Genomic DNA, 22,475 nt, shown 5'->3' with positions numbered 1-22,475 from the left:
CAGTTCAACAGCATTCATTTAAAGAGTAAACTTTATCTCTCAACTGAACACAGTACATGCATTTTAGACACATGGGTGTTCTTGCTGTCCAAGTGTGTGTGCTTGAATGAGCGCATTTACTTCAACTGCTTAGGTAATGTCAATGGTTTGACCCATTTTAGGGGCTGCCAAAATTACAATTTAAAATAAATTGAGTCACAGCTACAGAAATGCCACTACATATTTACAAGTAAAGCTCCATATCATAAGTAGGATATTTTCTAATGAGGGGGCATCGTAATTCGCACCCTCAAAGTCTAAACCAAAAATACCATGAGACAAATGATCAATACTGCACTCAATTCAAGAATTTAGGAACAAAGATCACAAATCCACCAACACCCACTCAAACAGGTTTTTGCTCTGCTTTAAAGTGTACACAAGGGTTTAGAGTATTCAATAGTCCTGAATGCGATTGAGCGGACAGTGCACAATGTCTACAGGGTGGATATTCTGTGTGTTTGTGTGCGTATGTTTTACTTTAGGGTCTTTTGAGACCCTGGTCATCACAAAAGGCGACGAGCAATGGGTAGGTCTGCTTTTGCTATCCTAATTTATGTTTTGCTGCACTAATAAAGTGCCTTATAATCTTTAACATATCAGCAGTGATCAGTAACATTCTGAGCAACAGTATGTCTTACAATGTCAATACAGTATCAAATATGGGAAAACAGTTCAGCCGTCATAGTTTATATGTACAGTGATGTGTCCTCTTCTGCCCCTCCAGGACAGTGAAACCAGCACGGCCAGAGTCTTAAAGGTATTGCAACAATGCCAATAGATTACATAAAGCAGTGGTTCTCAATCAGGGGGCCGGGGCCAGCTGGGGGGCCTCTGCAAACTTCATTTCAATTCATTTCATTTCAAATATATATTAAAAAAGCAAATACAGGCTTGTGATTGCCAATAGATACACAGACACACTGCTGTTAACATGTAAGATATGCTGCTGCATGAATAGGCATACATGAATCCTAGGGGTGGGCGATATACCAGTAGACACGATTAACTGGTAGAGATTTTACTGTATATATCGTCTCTATCGCGGTTGCGCTTACGGGACTTTTAATGAATGTAATATATCAACAAATGTCAGTTGTCTGTTCAAAAACAAGCAGCAATGTCACAATCACAGCAGAAACACCAGAGTAAATATCCAAGCCTAATGAAAAACCTTTGAGTCAAAAAGGTTGAGAACCACTGATGTACAGAAAGTAGTCAAATAATTCACACATTTTTTTTGTGTGTGCGCACACTATAGCGCAAGCTCAAATGTTTAGCTTGACTATATTAACCTTTTACAACTACACATAGTTGCCATAATAAATTAATACAATACATTTTCCAATTGCCTCCTAACAGAAGCGAAGTGTGAGCAGTGCTGAGGTGGGAACTCTTCATTAAATCTCACACAATCTGGTCAATCCATTGATTTGAAAGTTAATTTGAAATGTGGGCAGTTAATGAGCTATCTTTAACTTATTTGACTCTTAAAAAAATACTTTTGTTGCCTAATGATACAGTTAATTATATAAAGTTAATGAATTATATTTTATTACATCTTATTCAATTAATTTAGTTCACCCAAAAACACCCTCATGTCGTTCCAAACCCATAAGACTTTCATTCATGTTCCAAACACAAATGAAGATCTTTTTGATGAAATCTGAGAGTTTTCTATCCCTCCATTGACAGCTACGCAACTACCACTGTGACGCTTCAAAAAGTTCATAAAGAGATCGTAAAACCAATCCATATGAATTAAGCGGTTTAGTAACCATGAATTCAATCTGTTCATCATATAAAGCAATCGTGTCTCTTCAGAAAATTTAGATTAAACCGCTCGATTCAAATGTAGTTGCATAGACTGTCAATTGAGGGACAGAAATCTCTCAGATTGTATTTTGTGTTGTGAAGATGATCAAAAGTTGTACGGGTTTGGAACGACATGAGGGTGAGTAATTAATGACAGAATTCTCATTTTTGGGTGAATTATCCCTTTAATTTTGCTGTGTGTGCATGTTTCTACGTGCCATTTTACTGTGGTTATTCATAACATTCAACTTGAATAAAATTTGTTCATCCACAGTATAGTTTGACATTTTATAGTGCAGCTGACACTGACCTCAACAAGCTCAACCTTTATCCTGAAATGACCGCTGTCTAAGTCAATAGACAATCGCGGTTGCAACATTTGTTTGAGGAATATTTTGCCCTTTCACTAAAAGTTCAGCTAGTTTTGGAAAGGTTCTTTGAAAGGGACTGCTTAAACTACTCTGTAATAAAAATACTTTTGTTGCAACAAGAAGTTTATATATCAGTTAACAAGCAATGTACCATAGGAAAGAATTGTTGTCATTGTTGAAATGACAAAGTATATCACCTAGGGGTGTAACGATACACAAAACTGACGGTTCGGTACGTCCCACGGTTTTGACATCTCGGTTCGGTTCGGTTCATTTAGGTGGAGTGTGGGGGGATTAGAAAGCTAAAATTGTTTGTTTTTTTTTAAACAGTGCTTTAATTAACAAATTGTGTCCTTGTCTTTAAATTAATTCAATTACAAGTAAACGTTTCGCAAGGATACATTTTTTTATTAAATTATCTGCTAATGCTGTAAACTATATAGGAGCCCTTACTTGCACATTACTATAACATTAAAGCTTAACAACAGAGACTTTTAGCCTAAATTCAGTTGCTATTTATTTTTAGATATAATAATAATAATCAACACTCAAGTAACAAATTGTATGAAAACATGTAAACTGCACATAAGGCAGTTTTTACATTAACATTTTTACTCTAATTTATTATTGAAATATAATCATTTACACAGTTGCTGTCATTTTCATGACAGATATTTTAAACATACATTAAAGGTGCATTGCGCGAGAGTCTGAGTTTTCGCAGAACTACGCCCCCTCTGGCGGCAAGCGAAACTGCAACCAGAGGTGTGCACGCTCACGGACCACACGCACACGCACGCTTGCACGAGCTCGAGCTGGTCATAACCCAAGGAGCATCAGCCGCACAAATCTTTTGTTTACAATCATAATGTCTTCAGAGGTAATAAAGTTTTAAATCTGCAAGTAATTTAAAATATGTGAAAGGAAAGGCAATTGAGTAAATAACACACTTATGTGTGAGGGAAAAAATGGGGGTAGTAGAAAACTTCGTTTTTTATTCCCATCTATCTCCATGTTGAACTGTGTTATGTGTTTACTGTATCCACTTATGACTATTATTATGGAAACACGTTCATGAACAATATAAGTTATAACTTTGTAAAAGCTCAAAATTGTAATCATGATACCATACCATACACAGTCGGTCAACAAAGTACACCCAAATGTCTCAAGGTAATAAACAATCAAGTGGCACTATGACGTTACCATAAAAGCCAAACAGGCTAATCCACCGAAGATTTGCGGGGGGTTAGCCTGTTTTATTGATCAGCTAAGTAGCATATTCCAATAGCAATACATCGTAATTAAGCAGTAATTTGCTCAAAATTTGTGTCTAAGTATCTAACTTATATATCAGCATTTTATATCACAATCATTCTGAACCTGATCACTGACAATGGTAAGTTTGTAAAACCTATTCCGATTGTACATTTATCTAGCTTACGCTAAAGCATTACACATTTTATGGATCGTCATTTATTGTCATTATTGGCCGTATCAGACATTAGAGAATGGGATATATCTTACCTTTTTATCAAGAAAAAAGCCAACTGAGGATCCCGTTTGAGCCCTAGAGCAGACCGGAGATCTCTCCATTTGTTGAAAGCCTTCCCTATGTTTACTCTCGTCTTACCCCAACGCCTGTCTGACTCCAATTTGGACCTTTTGGTTGCACTAGACAAAAATTCTCTTTTTTTTTTTATCTTACGTGGAGTTTGCGTTGGTGTTTGAAATGAACTACAAGCCGGTCTCTTAGAATCCATTTTCTACGGAGAATGGCGGCGTCGGCGCATACACAAACCTGCCAGACATATGAGCGTGCCGTGAACGCGCATGACGTCACGCCCAGTCTCAGATTCCGACCCGAATCCCTCTTATTTATTTTACTGTACAGGATTATAGAGGCAATCGCAGTGATCAGAGAAGGGCTCAGTCAGCCCATCAGGCAATTGTTTAAGCATGTATGGGTTAGAAAACGGGTATTTTTAACATGAAAAGTTGCGCAATGCACCTTTAAATAATCAAGATGTCATTAACAGGTTAAGTAAAATATAATATATAGGCTAATATAGTGCATTTATTTAGTGAAAGAGTTCATTTCCTTAGCAAACCAACAAGCTGGACAGTGAATGACTTGCCTGAGGTAAATAAAGCTATGTGAAAAACTAAGCGTTTTATTGACGTATTTCCGCTGTTGAAACACTGACTGAGCGATTACACGAGTTATGATGCCTTTCAGTAAGTATACTGTATCTTTCAACATACCTTCAGGTGTCCATTCATGTTTATTCTGTAACAGAGGAAGAGAATCGCGTTTACTCGCGCTCCGCGCTGCCGCTTTAAATGAGGAGCCTAGTAGCCTACAGTGATCTGTCACGCCACATCAAAGAGCGCCAAAATGACATTTAATGTTTGAATTTCGTGATCAAATAGACAGAATTTGAAAGATTATACCTTGCTTATTATCGAATGTAACAAAACACTAAGCTTATTGCGATTAAATGTGGTTAATGGTGGTTAGGCAACGCTGTATTCGTTGTGTACACATAAGACATGAGGTCCAATGCGCCGACAGCAGGGGGCGGGGCGGGCGTGTTCGGTACGCCAAGAGAGTATCGCGATTCGTATCGTGGGTGGTGTATCGCGGTTTTTCGGTTCGGTTCGAAAATCGTTACACCCCTAATATCACCCTTTTGTTGCATCTTTTTTTTCTTCTTTTTTTTCTTCTTTCAGATAGAGGTACAGAGCGTGAAGGTGGACTGTAAAGTCACATCACGTTTCGCCCACACTGTCATGACCACGAAAGCTCTGAATAAGGCCAACATCTCACAGGAAGTGTCCTTTGAGATGGAGTTACCCAAGAAGTCTTTCATCACCAACTTTAGCATGTCAGTCCTTTCCCATGAGTCAGCATGAGCCATGAGAATCTACTGCATTTCGTTTTTTTGTTTGCATTTTTAAAAATTATTGCTATTAATGTCGTGATATTTTTGGATTTTCAGGGAGATTGATGGCAAGACATATACAGGTGAAGTGAAGGAAAAAGAGAAGGCCAAGGAGCAGTATCAGAAGGCTGTGTCATCTGGCCAGACTGCTGGTTTAGTCAAGTGAGAAGAAGAAAACAAGAAGTCAACATGAACTTGCTTGTTGCTCAAATCCTACTAACTAACTAACTGGTGTTCTGGTATTCCAGGGCTTCAGGTAGAAAAATGGAGAAGTTTTCTGTTTCTGTGAACGTCGCAGCAGACAGCAGTGTCGTATTTATTCTCACCCATGAGGAACTTCTTCAGCGACAGTTTGGCAAATATGAGCTCATGATCAGAGTCAAACCCAAACAGCTGGTCCAACACTTTCAGGTTCACTGTTAACTGACTGCAGCAGATTTTAATTGAGGAGCCACATGATATATTTTTAATAAGTGAAGTGGTGGAAAACTTACAAAAATGTAATGGTCATGGACATGTTACTTGTCAACTACACTGAAAAAAACAATAAGTAAAATTTACTTAATTTTTCTTTGGCAAGTTTTTGCACAAATATTTTTTAAGTAAATTTCACATATGGAATTAAGTAAACTCTACTTAACTAAGTTAAGTGAAAATAAGTCATTTTAACTTGGCTAGTAAAAGGTTGAGTAATATTTATTTAGTTGAAGTTTCCTTTGCAATAAAACAATATAACATTAAATTAAACCACACTTTTAAAGTACATACTTTACTTAGAAATATCGAAGTAATGTATAGACACCATATCTACAGATCAGAGGTTGCACTTCATGTGAACGCAGAGACCTCAATACTTGGTAGACAATACACAATGACGGTAACATTTGATGGATCGTTTTGGTGTTTGAATGTGTCATTTTGAGTAGAAAATGAACTCCAAATGTCACAAAATGGCAGGTTACTAATTCTAACAACAAAAGCAATGATGAAACAGTGTAAATACAGCTGGAAAACAGTGAAAAATCAACCTCATTAATTATTCAAGGCCCAGTGCATGATGGGAACACCAGTATCAGAAAAGTTGAGTAATTTTACTTAATTTTATAACATTGATATTAACGCTTTCATTTCTACACGCTTGAATTGAGTACTGATATAGAATTTACTTCTTTTTTTATTTTTATTCTTGCCTGAACTAACTTTTTCATGTAAATTACATTGTTTTTTTCTGTAGCATTTACTTCACAAAATCATTTTTATCAGTGTACCTGCCTATTAATATGATTACATAGATCTATTATGCATGCCATTGTTAAAGTGTCTTGCGTCTTAGTGTTTAAAGACGTTTGATCTTAAAAACGTATTAGTAAATGCTGAGATTTACATTAAGATTAATAAATGCTGTAGAAGTATAGTTCATTGTTAATTCATGTTAACTAATAACTAATGTTACCAAATGTATTGTAAAGTGACCACAATTTTTAGCAGTAATAATTCCTCTCTTAATTTGAACACCTCGCATTTAAACAATGAATGATTTCGATTTGTTGACTGAATTCAAATTATGCAATTATAATTAAAAGCTAAAATAAATGACTACTTAGTCCTGTCTCTCATCCTCAGATTGTGGCAGATATCTATGAGCCTCAGGGAATTGCATTTGTGGACGCCTATGGTACATTCATCACCAATGAGCTGCTCCCTCTAGTGGAGAAAACTGTCAGTGATAAGAAGGTGATTATTCAAAAAACTTTGGATGAATGGATGCCACTTAGTGTAAAGCATTATTAGTACACTAACTAATAACTAAAAATAATCTCTGCTAGACAATAATATTGGTAGTAATGATAATGATGTCAAATTGTAACCTTTGTTCAGGCCCATGTGTCCTTCTCTCCAACACTGGATCAACAGAGGAAATGCTCTGAGTGTGACGGCACACTCATTGATGGAGATTTCTTCATTAAGTATGATGTCAACCGTGCTCATGACATTGGTGACATTCAGGTCAGATTTCATTATGATTATAAAAGTAAAAATGACAGCTGAATCGGCAGCATCCTGATGATGAAAAGCTTCAACAATCGAACCTAAATCTTGAGTGGCTCACCTCTGTCCCACAGGCTTTACAGTGAACGCAGATCATTGAGCTTTTTTTTATTGCGAGCCACTCAAAGTCTTTCAGACACTCTTTTTGAAAACTGTAAGCCTTCTTTTCCGCAGGTGGATCCACATTCACCACATGATCGGCATCTCCAACTCTGCGACTAACGTTATCTGTAACTTTACACAGCTTACAAAAGAAATCTCTCAGTGTCCCAGGCCCGGATTGGCTAATCGGGAGCACCGGGAAAATTCCCGGTGGGCCGGTCTGTTTTATTGGCCAGGAGGGCCGGTGTTGTCATGGCACTGGGTTGAATGCTTTCCTTATGGCTCCAGTCATAGCGCAGCCCCACTATTTTTTTTATTATTATTATTTTATCGCAGCCCCACAAAAAAATAAAAATAAAGTCACTTTGTTAGAGATGTGCGAACAAAAAAATAAGAGATACAAAACATGGATAATAGCCTATATCGCGACGATAACCGACCTCATCATCTGAGCTGCTTCAGCACTCAAACACCGCTCGTCGGCAATGGCAAAATGTTTGAGATGACCGATCAAAGCAAGCGGGATTTAAGTTCACAGAAGCGCGAGCCGCGGCCGCGCGCGAATCCCAACGCGACGCTTCACGAGATAAGGTGCGTGGCTAAACTAAACGGCTGTTTTACGATAGAAATTTTAAACGACCGACATAAATAATCACTTTACAAAGACTGTATCAATCTAAGCTCATCTTCAGGAAGGGGAGATTTACAGGTAAAGATAAAGAGACTGAGAGAAGAAGAACGAGAGAAGGAGATGGAGATGAGAGAGAAGAGCGGGTAGAGCAATAGCCTATTGCATAATAATGAGAATAACTTTATTACAATGGATTCCTATTTAACACAGTCAGATGTTTATGGAAGCTTGTTTCCGCCACAAAATAAAAAAATGATAATTGCGACTTTTTATCTCACAATTGCGAGTTTACATCTCTCAAGACTTTATTTCTCAGAATTGCGAGATACAAAGTCAGAATTGCGTGAAATAAAGTCGCAATTGCGTGTTATAAAGTCAGAATTGCGAGATATAAAGTCAGAATTGCGTGAAATAAAGTCACAATTGCGTGTTATAAAGTCAGAATTCTGACTTTTTTTCTCGCAATTGTGACTTTATATCACGCAACTCTGACTTTATAACACGCAATTGCGACTTTATTTCAGGCAATTCTGACTTTGTATCACGCAACTCTGACTTTATAACACGCAATTGGGAGATATAAAGTCAGAATTGCATGATATAAAGTCGCAATTTTGCGTGTTATAAAGTCAGAATTGTGAGATAAACTATTCTGAGAAAAAAAAAAAAGTCCGTCTTTTTTCCCCCTTAGAATAGGAATTTATATCTCACAATTGTAAGTTTATCTCACAATTCTGAGAAAATATGTCGCAATTGCGTGTTATAAAGTCAGAATTGTGTGATATAAAGTCGCAATTGCGAGAAAAAAGTCAGAATTCTGACTTTATAACACGCAATTGTGACTTTATTTCACGCAATTCTGACTTTGTATCTCGCAATTCTGAGAAATAAAGTCAGAATTGCGATATGTAAACTCGCAATTGTGAGATAAAAAGTCGCAATTATCATTTATTTATTTTTATTTTGTGGCGGAACCAAGCTTCCATATTGGGGGAAGTGCCAGATAGCCCTTGAAAGATTGGGCCTTATATACTGAGGGTTTAATTACATTATTTTAATAGTCAGTCGGGAACTAAAGTGGGCCGGTCTAAGGCATGAAACTCCAGGGCTGAAAATGAGTCCCAATCCGGCCCTGCAGTGTCCTTTTCATTTTCTCTCTTCGACTCTACATTTTGCGCGGTAATTAGCTCCCAGTCATGTGACATCGGAGCGCAGCGAAAGGGAGTGCTTGACGGCTAATATTAACCAAAATCAGCATTAAAGTTAAGAATGTAAAGATAAAGTTGAATTGATTATGTAAAGTTGAACAGAACGGTGGACCGGTCACTATCAGCTCACAGCGGGCAATAATTAGCGAATGTTTTGTAGAGAAATGAAAACTCACCAGAGTTTGAAACGCACCACAACAATCATTGCATCCGCACAAATGCTCTCAAATAGCAAAATAATGCTTCACAAAAAATAAAGTGAAGATGACAAATTTTGAGAGCTACTAAGCGGATTCTCACTACCGGTAATTTAAACACCTCTGATTGGTCATAATTTCCAACAGAAATCCCAGTGATGAGCTACAATACTCAACGCTGCAAAATCATGTTGTGAATAGATACATTGGCAATGCCGTTGATTTCACATGACATGAATATAACAACCAGATCGCTTTAATTTACTTACTGTTCTGTTTTATGTAACAATACAAATTATATGTAACCAGTGCTTGAAGTGGGGGAAAAAAGGTGCCGGTACTCTCTTGCATTGGCAAGTAATCATGACATTTGAGATTTCTACAGTGAAAAACAAAACTTGGAGATATTGCTGGTACAACAACAATTTATTGTTATTTATTAACAACATAAATGTATTTAAACAAGTCGTGTTTGTGCGTTCCTGTGTGTGAAAACGGAACTACTCCAAGTCTGCAAGTCCAAAAATACATTTATGGTGAGATTATTACTACATTTTATTTAATTAAATGCATTTATAGTGAGATTATTATATTTTCATGTCATATTTTGTGTTAATTTTGACCACGAACCATGCGCTGTTACTTTAATTGAGCGCGTGCAGCACAGCGAAAATAGACTCGGTGTGGAATTGATCGTTGCACTGCTGTATACGCACCGCTCCTGGAACGCATTCCCGGACCGCATCCGCATGCAGTGTGAAAGCTCTAACCTGTTAATATGGGTGCGGAAAAAAAACGCACTAGTAGAAGTAGCGGTACGCAAGAAAAAGTGCAGGTACGCTTTGGAGTAAAATGGAGAAGTACGTGGTGAGTACCGCCCCACTTCGAGCACTGTATGTAACACATAGTAACATAACTAGTATATTAATCCTGCATGCAATGAATAAAAATATATTAATTGCATTGACATGACCAGGCAGCCACGGTATGTCAATGCAACTTATACACCCAATTGACACCCTTGCCTGACCCACTGGCTACAAGTGTGTTGTGCTGCTCGGTCCGATCCACTTTCAACAGCATTTGGAATCAGAAATCGCTTACTGCACCTTTATATCCCAGTCATTAGTCCATTCTCCCTTCCATTTCCATTACTCTTTTTACTTTTCTTATTAAAAAAATAGAAATAGACATAAATAGATATGTGTGTGTATGTGTGTGTGTGTGTGTGTGTGTGTGTGTGTGTGTGTGTGTGTGTGTGTGTGTGTGTGTGTGTGTGTGTGTGTCATCTACAGGTTGTCAATGGTTACTTTGTGCATTTCTTTGCACCAGCCAGTCTTCCACGAGTACCAAAGATGGTTGTGTTTGTGATAGACAACAGCTACTCTATGGTGGGGAAAAAAATGAGTCAGGTGAGTTATGATGTCTGTTAAATGAGAAAATACTGTTTTCAAAAGATTGTCAGTACTTTGGACAGTTAATTTGTCCGTTTGTTTCCAAAACGAGACCAAAGATGCCCTAGTGACCATCCTGGGTGAACTCCCAGAGGATGACTACTTTGCGATCATCGTCTTTTCAAGCAGCTTTGTTGTATGGCGGCCACATTTATGTAAAGCAACAAAGGAAAATGTGCATGCAGCCCAGGAATATGTCAAAACAATTGAAGTACTGGGGAGTAAGTATGAATATGAAATATATAAACTGAGATTATCACTGAACAAATTATAAACAAGATTAATTTGGTGCAATTCATATAAAAACATTAAATAAAGCACAACAGTACAATGCACCGTGACTAGGAAAGGAGCCATTTGAGGTTTAAAAGCAGAAATTTAAGCTTTTATTTGTTTAAGAACATTAATTCTTCCTTTACAAATATGCTAAATTAATTGTAAATGGGTGGGACTACTGTTCTAGGCAGATTTATTCTAATAATATGTCATAAACATAGTACATGTATTCTGTGAATACGTAATTCATGTACATTCTCAACAGAGCTTTACTCATATTAAACATGGATTATTGCTTTAATTTTGCTGCTCCATGTTATATTAACTGGGAATGTCAATATATGTATATATATAGAATTTCATATTTATTTAAATTGGTGAAAGAATCCCTAAAGCTGCCTATGCACTGAGAACATCAAATCTCACTTAATATAGTTTACCTTACATTAAAGGTGTACTTCACCACAGGCAAAATGTGCTTTCAATAAAACTAGGCTACCTATACAGAACAAAGGCGAAAAAATTTATAAATTGGTACTACCTGACTAGAGAAAACAAGGAAAAAAGGCTGTTGTGTTCCCTTTTGCCAAATAGGTAGGAAAACTTCAACACCCATAATGCACTGGGCATGTTGCTGTCCAAGGCCACTCCCACCAGTCTGCTATGAATACGCTTACCAGAGTCAAATAATGCCTTGCTTTAGTAGGAAATATTTCTTGGCAAACTTTTAGTCATAATGGTGGTGTCAACTTGTATTGTTCCCGGGCGAAAAAATAGAGTAAAAGTTTAACAGAAGCGAGTTACTTTTGGTTTCCACTTTCCAGTGAAGGATCCAGCACGTTGTAGGCAGCGGCTAAAAGATGCAAACTATCGTAAATGGAGAACTTCGCAAAAGAAAATCTGAAAGCCCTGTTTTTTTAATTTTTTTTTTATTTAATGGTCGTGTCTGAAATTGCCCCCTATACCCTTAAATAGAGCACTATTTGAGGGAACAGCCTTGTGTAGTGGTGTCAGAAAACATAGTGGACACTATTGAGGGAACTCATTTAATCCCATAATGCACCACAATAACGACGAGTGTACAACTGCTGTACACTCAACAGCTAGAGAATACCCATAATGAACTGTGAGGGCATGAATTCCCACAGCTGAATCATCCATCCAATTTTACAATTTTATATAGGTATAAATTCCTTTTAATTGATTTTTAAATTGTTCAATTAAGGTTTATAAATGCTAGTTTCCATGACAGAGTTCAGGATAAATATTTTCATTACCACTGGAGTTGCTAGTTTGCTAAGCTTCCAGCACACTCTGTGTCCGAATTCACTAACTCGATTTCATTCAGACCTTCAAGTGAATGATATTAGTTTTCCATTTTTATCATGCTGTTTAAAGCGTAGACAAAGTACAATACAAATTGCAGTCATAAACCTACCCTTACAATAACCATTGTTACGATAACAGGGATACAAAATGTGGAAGTATAATCTATAATTGTCACGAAAGCCCTGGAGCATTTTGCATCATCCAGCAGACTTTTACTTAGCCTGGCTCCACCCTCCTACATACTTCCGCTCAATTTTCATTCTCCTTCAGTACTCCGTCATGGGTTTTCTCCGGCCAAATTTTTACCGGTCCAATCAGCGAACAGAGGGAGTGGCTGAGAACGAGGACATTAAGGTTGTGCGCTAATTTGAGTTGTAGGGTTACGTCACGACCAAACGCGATTGGTGATGGCAGATCCAGAGTGACTCTGGGCAGATCCAATAGTTTTAAATTTCAAAAGAGTACCCGCCGTCAATGGAGAGTGGCCAGACTCTCTGTACAAATGAAATGTACGAAAGTCTGGTAGGACCAGGCTAACTTTTACTGACAAATAAACATGAATTTCTCTGTCCAGGTAATGAGGAGAACAAGGGAACATTGTTCAGTTACTACTGACATTGTGACAATTCAAAGCAGATTGAAAATCGGCAAAGTTACTTTATAAGCATCTAAAATGTGTTAGTCATTATTTTAGACCTGCAAACGCAAAACGTCTACACTACAAAAAAAAACAAAAAAAAACCAAAAAAAAAAAACCTGGAAAACCTTTAATTCCAGATTTAAAGTTATGACAAAATATAAAATACATCATATTTTAAAGAGAAAATATTTTCTGCACCCTTTCTACATCACTAATCAAATGTGTGACACGAGCACCTTTTGTTTGTGTCTCAGGTACAGAATTGCATAATGCTGTCATTCATGGTGTGGAGATGCTGTATGAAGAACAGCGTAAAGGGACAGCCCCAGAGAATATGGTCCTGATGATCATTTTGCTGACTGATGGGGAACCAAACCAAAGTATGTATGCACATACCAACAACCATTTAATGTTTCCAGACTAATAAAGCTCAAAAAAGCTGGGCTCAAGAGCAGACTATAGATTAACTAATCAGTTATTTGTAGCTGTTGTTCATTTTTGTCGCCTGTTGTCGCCTGTGATGATAAATTTTAATCATAAATTTGACTAATTCTTAGTCCCAAGATCGCCTCCTGAGATCCAAGAGAGCATTCGTAATGCAATTAATGGGAATATCACTCTGTTCAGTTTGGCCTTCGGTAAAAATGCAGACTATGGATTTTTGGATACATTGAGCAAGCAGAACAATGGCATGGTTCGCAGGATTTATGAGGACTCAGATGCTCCGCTTCAGCTACAGGTATCACAACTGGGGTCTTTGCAAAATATTAAATATTAATATGATTTAAGTTTTTTATTTTATTTATTAAATCAATCTTCATTCAAAAAAATCTCATAAATCACTTTAAGAATCATAAAGTCCTAAAAATGTAAAGATACATTTTTCCGTTATGGAGTATTTTAATATATTACCATTATTATTATTATTTTCTACCCAGGGATTTTATGAAGAAGTGTCAAGTCCTCTACTTTCAGAGGTGAATTTTCACTATCCGGACAACACTGTTAACTCATTGACAAGAAGCCATTTTAAACAGCTATTCAACGGCTCGGAGATCATGGTCGCTGGGCGACTTAATGACTTAAATGACATAAACAACTTTGCAATTGAAGTGTCCGCACAAGGGGTGAGTAAATAATCTATAGTTCCAGACACATATACACACGGTCCATAGTAATTGTAATTTGTATATAAATCTGTTTTAAATGTGGACATTGGTTGTTGGGTGTATGTGCGCCAAAATCATCTCCTTGTAAGTGTAAAAAAAAAAAAAAGCCTGTATGATACAGATAATTTTAAAGGGGCACTCCCCTCGTCAGCCATTGGTTGGAGATAGACAGATAGCTCTGCCCCAAACCCACACCATTGGTTGAGCTATTGTTGCTATGTCAGGCTTATTAAAGTTGCTACTGCATATTAAGCTGCATATTCAATTAAACAATTGAATTATATTATATTATCATTAATTCATATCTATAATCACATTCTCAGTGAACTTCCATCATTATCAGTGGTGAGCTTGTTTGGGGGGACTAATCCTGCTTTGTTTGTTTTGCAACAGTTTGAAAATAATTTTGAGTTGAAAGGTCAGACAAATGCTCAGAAGTGGGAAACCATATTTCCTGATGAAGAGTATATTTTTGGGGACTTCACTGAGCGTCTCTGGGCGTATCTGACCATCCAGGAGCTCCTGGATAAGAAGTCAGTTCCTAACCTAAAACTCTCAAAGATCAACAAGCCTTCTTACATAGTTAACCTAATGTGAAAATGACTAGTATAAATGTAATTTGTCTGAATTCTTTTTACTGATTTTAATTGGGGCTGACTTTATTCATAATCTTTTAACCAGAAGATTTGAATCAAGTCCAATTATAATACAAAAATGTTTTCTGACAGAGACAAAGGTACTCCAGAGGAGAAAGGAAACGCCACTGCTGATGCTTTAAGCCTTTCATTAAAGTACAACTTTGTTACGCCGCTTACCTCCATGGTCGTCACTAAACCTGAAGATGAGACCAAAAATGACATGTTCATTGCCAACAAACTGACTGAAGGTATGACTAAACTGTCAAATAGCAAACAGAAGTTTGCAAAAACTCATGGAAATGGCACATTAATCTCAGAGGAGAAGCCCATACATTTAAAACAGAGTTCCAGTGTTCTCAGTGATTTTGTTCATGTTTATTCAGTTTTATGACACTTACTCTTTTCTCAACACTCATCCACAGAGGAACAAGGAAAACTTGACAGATATGGTGGGTAAGCCATTACACTAGCCCTTATTAATCTGGTTAAGTCTGACATCACTATCACAGTATCCGCTCCTTCATAGTCCAAAAACAAACAACAAATGTTCTAAAACACAGTCACAATGTGCTGAGCAACCGAACAATCATGATAATCCTACCCGTTATCTCCATAGCGAAATCTAGTTGGCCAGGCAGTGATTAATTGTTTATGAATCGTTTAAATACTGGTGTCCGTGACGCCATGAGCATGGAGACTATAGTGTACTAATGTGCAAATTAGGCTAAGAGTTTTAAAGCTTTCTTTTATATTTGACATTATTTAAAACCAAGTGAACTATTTTGGTGCATTTATTTTATCTTATTTGCAGGTTTCATACCGGCCAGTCACTCACATGTGAGCTCCTCATCACCTACATATTATGGTAAATGTTAAAACCATGTACTGGCCATGTGAAATGTAGGTAAAGATTCATAAGTCACATCAGCAGTGTTATTCTTACAATTTGTCAATAGCTGATGGAGATCCACACTTCATCATTGAGCTGCCAGAAAAGAATGATGCTCTGTGCTTCAACATTGATGACGAACCTGGTACCATCTTCAACCTGGTTAGAGACCCGCTTACAGGTAAAACCAACTTGCTATTTTGGCAGAAAAGTACATTAACATTCCCCAGGCATAGCTGTATAGAACACAGTTATTCTATCGTAAACGTGGTTCCCCCTCCTGGCATTATTGATTCATATTAAATCTAAAAGGTTTAAACTATTTAACATTTTTATTTGAATTGTGGCTCTCCCAAGCTGTCAAGTGCAGCTTTCCAAGCTCCGTTCTTCAGCAAAATGGTAACAACAAAAACTCCAACATAACAGAAACATAACAGAAATCTCACTAACAAGTCTTTCCCTTTACTCAAATCACATAACACTTAATTGCTTTATTTACTGTCCTAATGCAGTCCCATGCAAAGCATACTGGGACCGATTCATGTAGTTTTTTTGTTTGTTTGTTTGTTTGTTTGTTTTTTGGCATCGACTGGTTTCGCAACGTTGAAGAAACCTAAGAAGTAGCGTAAGAAACCTCCCTACTAGATTGTACCATTCATGAACTCGGACCAACAATAGACAGCACAGCAAGTTCAGAACAGGTTTAGGCACTGTCCCAAATGGCACACTTTATATGCACTTTCGGTCTTGTGGACTTACAATGGATGTGTGTGTCCATTAAGCCCATGCGACCGTATGGTATCCCTTTTGTCATTTTAGGTTTCAGAAGGGTGCGAGCGAGTGCCCCCTTTGCGGTCGGTATGCGCCCTCGATGCGCACTTTTGCTGAACTCGCACTGGTGTGTGTTTCGCAGCAGACTTCTTCCCGACAGTCAAAGCTGCGTAACGTCACAAAAGTCTAAACTCGTAGAAAGACCGCGAGTGTTTAGGGTGCCATTCGCCGCAGGCCGATCTCGATCACGCGACAACGTTACAAGACAGAGCTGGGAGATCAAGTGAGAAAAAGTTTGCATTCACCATAGTATTAATAACACTGCTGCGAGATAGATATCTAATGTCGATATTGAATGTGATGACAAAAAATATTCTTTGTTTATCTTTCAAAGATTGTCCCCATTTGTAAAACTATAAGTTGTTGGCAAACAAACACTTTTATTTAAAAATAAAAAAGACATGAAATTACCACTATAGCCAGTAGATGGCGGCAGAGGAGCACTTATTGGCTTATTAGCCATTTCAAGAAAAGCTGAAAAAGCAGACGACAGTCAACGGTGTTTAACATGCTTAAATAAATAAAAACCTTTTCTATTTTTCCATCACCACTAGGCTAGGGCGAACAAAGTGCACAAATTTTATCTTAAAATCTGTATTATCTGAGGTTATACAATAATCAGGGGCTTAAGCTCCCCAGAGTAGCTACTCACCAATGACAAAATACAAGAGGACAATATGTCTGTTGTTATCTTCTGAGCTATTGTGAAGTTCAATGTTTTAGTATTTTTTATTTGTTTCTTTGGTGCTCCACAGGTATTTTGGTAAATGGCCAAACCATTGGCGATAAGAAGGTCATCCCTGGGGAAAAAGTAAACACCTATTTTGGGCGCTTTGGAATCGTTCATGAGAAGTTTGGCATCAGATTGACAGTGAGCACAAAAGAGATCTCAGTGTCTGATGAGGGAAAACAAGCAAAATTCTTCTGGACTGAGACTGCCACGCTTAAAGGGCCCAAGTAAGATGCAGGATCTCGGGTGCTTCTCAATCGGAAGGCTGCATATCTCGACTGCCACGTCATCAAGCTCCGTCAAAGGCTGTCTCAAATTGAAATATCCTTAGAAGGCAGCCTTCGTTTCGCATCCTTCATTTAGCTCATTTTCGCGTCCTTAAATCCCCCACAATCATTTGCACACATTCCAATTCTTTAAAAAGAACTGACGGAAAACGATTCGCCGCTTCATGTATACATTATACTGCATTTGTCTTACATTTCATAATAATCTTATATTATGAAATGTAAGACAAATACAGTATAATGTTTTCAGAGATGAAGGCATAGGCTACATGTTATTTTTTGTTTTGGTTTAAATTAATCACTTAATTCTAAACTGGAAGTCCACAGACAGCTGTATTGCATTAATATAAAGATTTTTAAATGAAAGTATTTTTCCAAAATGACATTTTAATAGTATTTTGTGCCGTGACAGTTGGGGCAGGAACATGTGTGACGTAGCCCTGCGCACTTAATAGACCAACTCATTCCGGCGTTTAATGCTGAGGAGTCTAGCCTACAAGCCTCACTTACACAAGCCTGGACTAGGAAGGACACAGCCTTCCGCTTGAGAAGCACACATCATCTTTCACTTCATTCATGTCAGGTCATTGTGAGCTAACTAAAATTTGTACTCTTCAAAAGGAGTTGGAAAAAGACTAAACCTCCTCACAGAACTCTGTCCTTCTTTCTCCAGCATGGATCTGCAGGTGATCAAAGATCGCAGTTTAACAGTGACCCTGAGGAACTCAGTCAAGTTTCTTATTATCCTGCACAAAGTCTGGCAGAAACATCCGTATCATCAAGACTACCTCGGGTTCTACACTCTGGACAGTCACCTGTTTTCAAGCAATGTCCATGGCCTGCTTGGTAAAACACTTAAATGACTTACTACAATATACTGTATATGTCATATTAAAGGGGAACTTGGCAACTATTTCAACTTAGTAAATCCGTTTAGAAATCATTTGGATGAAATAGGAAGTCTCGTGAGAAGCGAGAACAAGCGAGAAACACAAACTGCTTTACGGCAATTCAACATAAACACACACGCCATATGATACTGTGTATGATGTATTACCCACCTCAGTAGACATAGCTTCACACGATAAAGTTGGCCGGCTCCCATAATAACAAATGCGCATGAGCAGCGGTAGAAGGGGGGAGGAGGGTGCCGCAAGTGAGATTTTTTTACTACAGAGTTGTGAAATATACGGCCCACAGCTGTAGGGGGAGCTCGTTGAGAAAACACACGACAACAAAAGAGAAAATCAGCGAAGAAATGGCTAGAGTTGCCATGTTCCCCTTTAAAATAATTGTCCAGTGAAGGGCACTTTTGGAGGCAATTTTGTTTTTTTAAATCAGAAAAGTAGGCTTATAAAATCTCTTATTGTTTCTTCTGTTAAAACGTATTAGATTTGTAAAGTTGTATAAATCATCATTTTTACAGTCGTTTTAGGGATTATGGTGTTTCATTGTCATGGCAACAAAGCTGTAAAATTGGATATGACTTTGCACAGAAAAGATTAATCATCAATTTTTTTCACACCAAAATCATGATAACGTAGGCCTACATATTTCTACATTATGTGGCTATACTGTTGAAACGGTGAATATTTTTTAACATTAATAAATTAGCCCAAAAAAAAGGATGGACAAGAGGAAAGTCAATGTCTGTGGTAATCAGCATTATTCCACAAATGCTGTCAACTTAGCTTAACTTCTACTGAGCGACACAGTCTGTGACGGTTTCACTCTGAACTTGTTCACGGCTCTTTAGGTCAGTTCTACCATGGATTGGAGTTTGAAGTGAGTGAACCGTTTCCAGGAAAGGATCCAAAGAAACCAGACGCCATCATGTTTGTTAAGGGACAAGAGCTTGTAGTTACCAGGTGAATTTAAGACACTGTGCAGTTTACCCTTTCATTGAACATGGAGGGGTCGATCACAATTACACTGCATTATTCTGTGTCAACAGGGGTTGGCAGAGAGATTTCAGACAAGATGTGAAGAACGGAGAGCAAGTGCCTTGTTGGTTCGTTCACAATAACGGCAACGGACTGCTGGATGGAGTTCACACAGACTACATCGTCTCTGGCCTCTTCAAGACAGTCTAACAATAAACCTCTAAAGCCAGAAAAATCAATGATTGACAACAGTTATCAAACAGATGATTAGAGAAATTATCAAAATGATTCGGCCATCAGCCTTTAAATGTAATTTGACCAGATCATTTGTACTTGGAAATTTTGTTGTCAAAATACTAGTTGTTGTCAAAATATAGATTTTACAATGTATATCAATAACCAAATATTTGGAATACTAATTTTCGATACACTGAGACCACCTGAGGTTTCTCGCTCTCTTCTCTCTGTCAGTGAGTTGACAAACACAGCAGTGTGTGTATTTTAAAGAACAGGTTTGCCCGTTTTCAATCAGCTTTTTATTGTTTCGATGTCAGTACTAAATTAACAAGAAGTTCTCTTCTCTTCCTAGATCTCCCCATTTATTTGTCAGCAAAAAGTCCCCCAGATGAAGCAAAACTTGTCGTTTAAATGAGTATAAAGTCAGCAGTGCTGCATGTTTCAGAGTGAAGCATGGCTCTGTGTTCAGTGCGCACGCATGCAGCTCGTGATCCAGTGTTTTCAGCTCAGTAAATGCAACAAAATCAGTCTCTGCGTGTGCTGCGAGTTTAACAACAATTTGGGATACACTTTATTTTCACTTTCGCATTATTTCCAATATTTTGCACTTATTTGTGTTGTATCGAAGTTAGAAATTCCACTATCATGACAACGCTAGTTGGAACTTATAAGCATGAGATCACGGATATACATTTAAATATATCTATAAAAATGAAATATATAAATTAAGACTGAAATGTAAACACGTGACATTTAACATACATTAAAGTGCCCTATTATGCTTTTTTGAATTTGACCTTTAATGTAGTGTAATACAGCTGTTTGTGAATGTAAAAGGTCAGCAAAGTTTCCAATAACAAAGTGCACGACAAATAAGTTTATTGTCTCCTTAACGAAACAAACAATAAATTCTAAACTGCTGAAACAAGTCGTCATCAATTACAATCTCACTTCCTGTTACGTATCTATGTAGGTTTGTAACAACTTTGCAAAATGCCAGCCTGTAGTCTTCATTGGCTGCCCGTGAACAACGTCTACTTGACTTATCGTCCCTTAAACTATGTAGTTGCAGCTGAGACTGGAAAGGTTTGGCTCATGTTGCCGACATGTCGAGATGATGCTGTTTTCTGTCCTGCGAATCCATTTTGAGGCACTTCAAAAGGACGAGGACTCGAATTAACACAGAAAAACCGACACCATTATTACTGTTCATATCACTGTGTAACAATTGCTGAGGAAGATCTGGAGCTGAATTTCAGATATGTAATAGGCGCTGTGTTTCCAACACAAGCGGTCGACCAATCACAACAGACTGGGCAATCTGACCAATCAGAGCAGAGGAAGCTCTCAGAAAAGAGGGGGTTTAAAGAGACTGAATCTTCCAACAAACCATTTTCTGAAATGAGGTGATGTGCAATGTAAATGATGAAAATATGAAAGTGTTTATTGACCCTGGAAGCATGTAAACCTATTGTACGAGACTCCAAAACAAAATGAGGAACCTTTAAAATAGCACAGGTACTTTAAAATCACTCTCTACTGGATACTTTTGTAATTTCTTTAAAATACTGGATTCATATCCTTAGAGATGCATCAAAATAAAAATAATTTATACTAGTATAATTTTCATGTTATGGCTGATATTAAAATTCTATATTCTAAATAAATTAAAAATAAAACACTACCATCTAAAATCAATGGTGCAAGTAAAAAGTGTAAACAAAAAAAGAAAAGTGAAGTCCGCACACTGCATGCTACTCAAGATAAATGTATTAAAAGTACAACGTTTCGACCATCAGGTCTTCATCAGGTGCAAGTAAAAAGTGTGAAATATTCTGTATTGCTGGTTCTATCCCAGGTCAACCATCCTAACAATCTTTTAATAATAATAATACATTCGGCTAATTTTGTATGCTGACTTTGGTTGACAGATTTTTCTAGGGAGGATTCTCTAGATTAAAACTGAAAGCTATAGCAGCGCTTAATGGCAACATGAAATAAAATATACCTTGAGAAGCACAAACAAACAAAATACCTGACAAAGACACCTGACAGTCACATACCGAGAACTGTCATTAAAACACTTTTAAAAGATTTTGTTCTATTATTGTTCGGCGGCATCCACATGGAATGTAGAAGTCATCCATTTGAGAGGATTCCAGAGAACGCAGTTGAATAAACTTTGGCTCCGACCACATTAGTTCCCAAGCAAAATAGAGGAGAGGTTGATCATGTGAATTTGATAAGAAGGCCCTTACTTTCACATTTAAAAGATTCAATGAGGTTAACTTATACCCTACCTAATGAGGTTAACTTATTTGATCAGTCTGCACAAATAACGATCAACATGCTTATTTGCTTTGCGGCCCATTTAAATAAAGTTTAAAAAAAGACCAAGCATTTGATCTACGTCAAAGCGTCAGAGCGTCCATGAATCTTTCTACGGCGTTGTTGGCAGGGCGGACAGAGCGGATTTTGCCATTCTCGCTGGCAGCGGTGTAAACGCACAGTTAGTGATTATAAAGGAAGGCTCTTTTGTTGCTTTCTGTTTATTACCCATTCACAATCTGAATACAAGTTTAGTTTTTCATGCTGCTAAGTACACTAGACTGTCAATTCTGGATTGTCAATTGAATCATAAACTGCAATGATGGACAGTGATAACCAACAGACGAGACAAAACGGGACTGATTTTTCATTCAACAGTTTTTGCTCTGGTACTGAAACTGGAACAGAGAACCACAGAATTTTACTG

The 22,475-nt window shown here is 37.5% G+C and overlaps 1 protein-coding gene across 1 annotated transcript; it reads left to right on the top strand.

Annotated features, from left to right (window-relative positions):
* The first annotated feature begins 404 nt into the window (after positions 1-404).
* LOC311281899 (inter-alpha-trypsin inhibitor heavy chain H3-like) lies at positions 405-20,648 on the top strand. The gene is made up of 22 exons (XM_084395257.1): positions 405-568; positions 767-799; positions 1,402-1,425; positions 4,959-5,113; positions 5,228-5,332; positions 5,419-5,581; positions 6,794-6,904; positions 7,049-7,177; positions 10,653-10,769; positions 10,864-11,032; positions 13,311-13,436; positions 13,614-13,795; positions 13,995-14,183; positions 14,619-14,758; positions 14,954-15,111; positions 15,286-15,312; positions 15,675-15,728; positions 15,820-15,933; positions 17,339-17,540; positions 18,274-18,446; positions 19,357-19,468; positions 19,555-20,648. Exons 1-22 carry the CDS (start codon positions 449-451, stop codon positions 19,691-19,693), a joined length of 2,742 nt encoding a protein of 913 aa, XP_084251383.1. The 5' UTR covers positions 405-448; the 3' UTR covers positions 19,694-20,648.
* The last annotated feature ends 1,827 nt before the right edge of the window (positions 20,649-22,475 follow it).

The sequence above is a fragment of the Rutilus rutilus genome (genome assembly GCF_951802725.1).
Source record: "Rutilus rutilus genome assembly, chromosome: 22".
In the NCBI taxonomy this organism is placed as follows: domain Eukaryota; kingdom Metazoa; phylum Chordata; class Actinopteri; order Cypriniformes; family Leuciscidae; genus Rutilus; species Rutilus rutilus.
This window is presented reverse-complemented; position numbering and strand designations above follow the sequence as displayed.

Bases quoted from the DNA above. Each gene is read 5' to 3' on its own strand.
- LOC311281899 (XM_084395257.1), top strand. From the start codon at position 449: ATGCGATTGAGCGGACAGTGCACAATGTCTACAGGGTGGATATTCTGT. The intron at 7,178-10,652 runs GTCAGATTTCAT...TGTCATCTACAG, and splicing joins ATGACATTGGTGACATTCAG to GTTGTCAATGGTTACTTTGT. The intron at 10,770-10,863 runs GTGAGTTATGAT...TTCCAAAACGAG, and splicing joins TGGGGAAAAAAATGAGTCAG to ACCAAAGATGCCCTAGTGAC.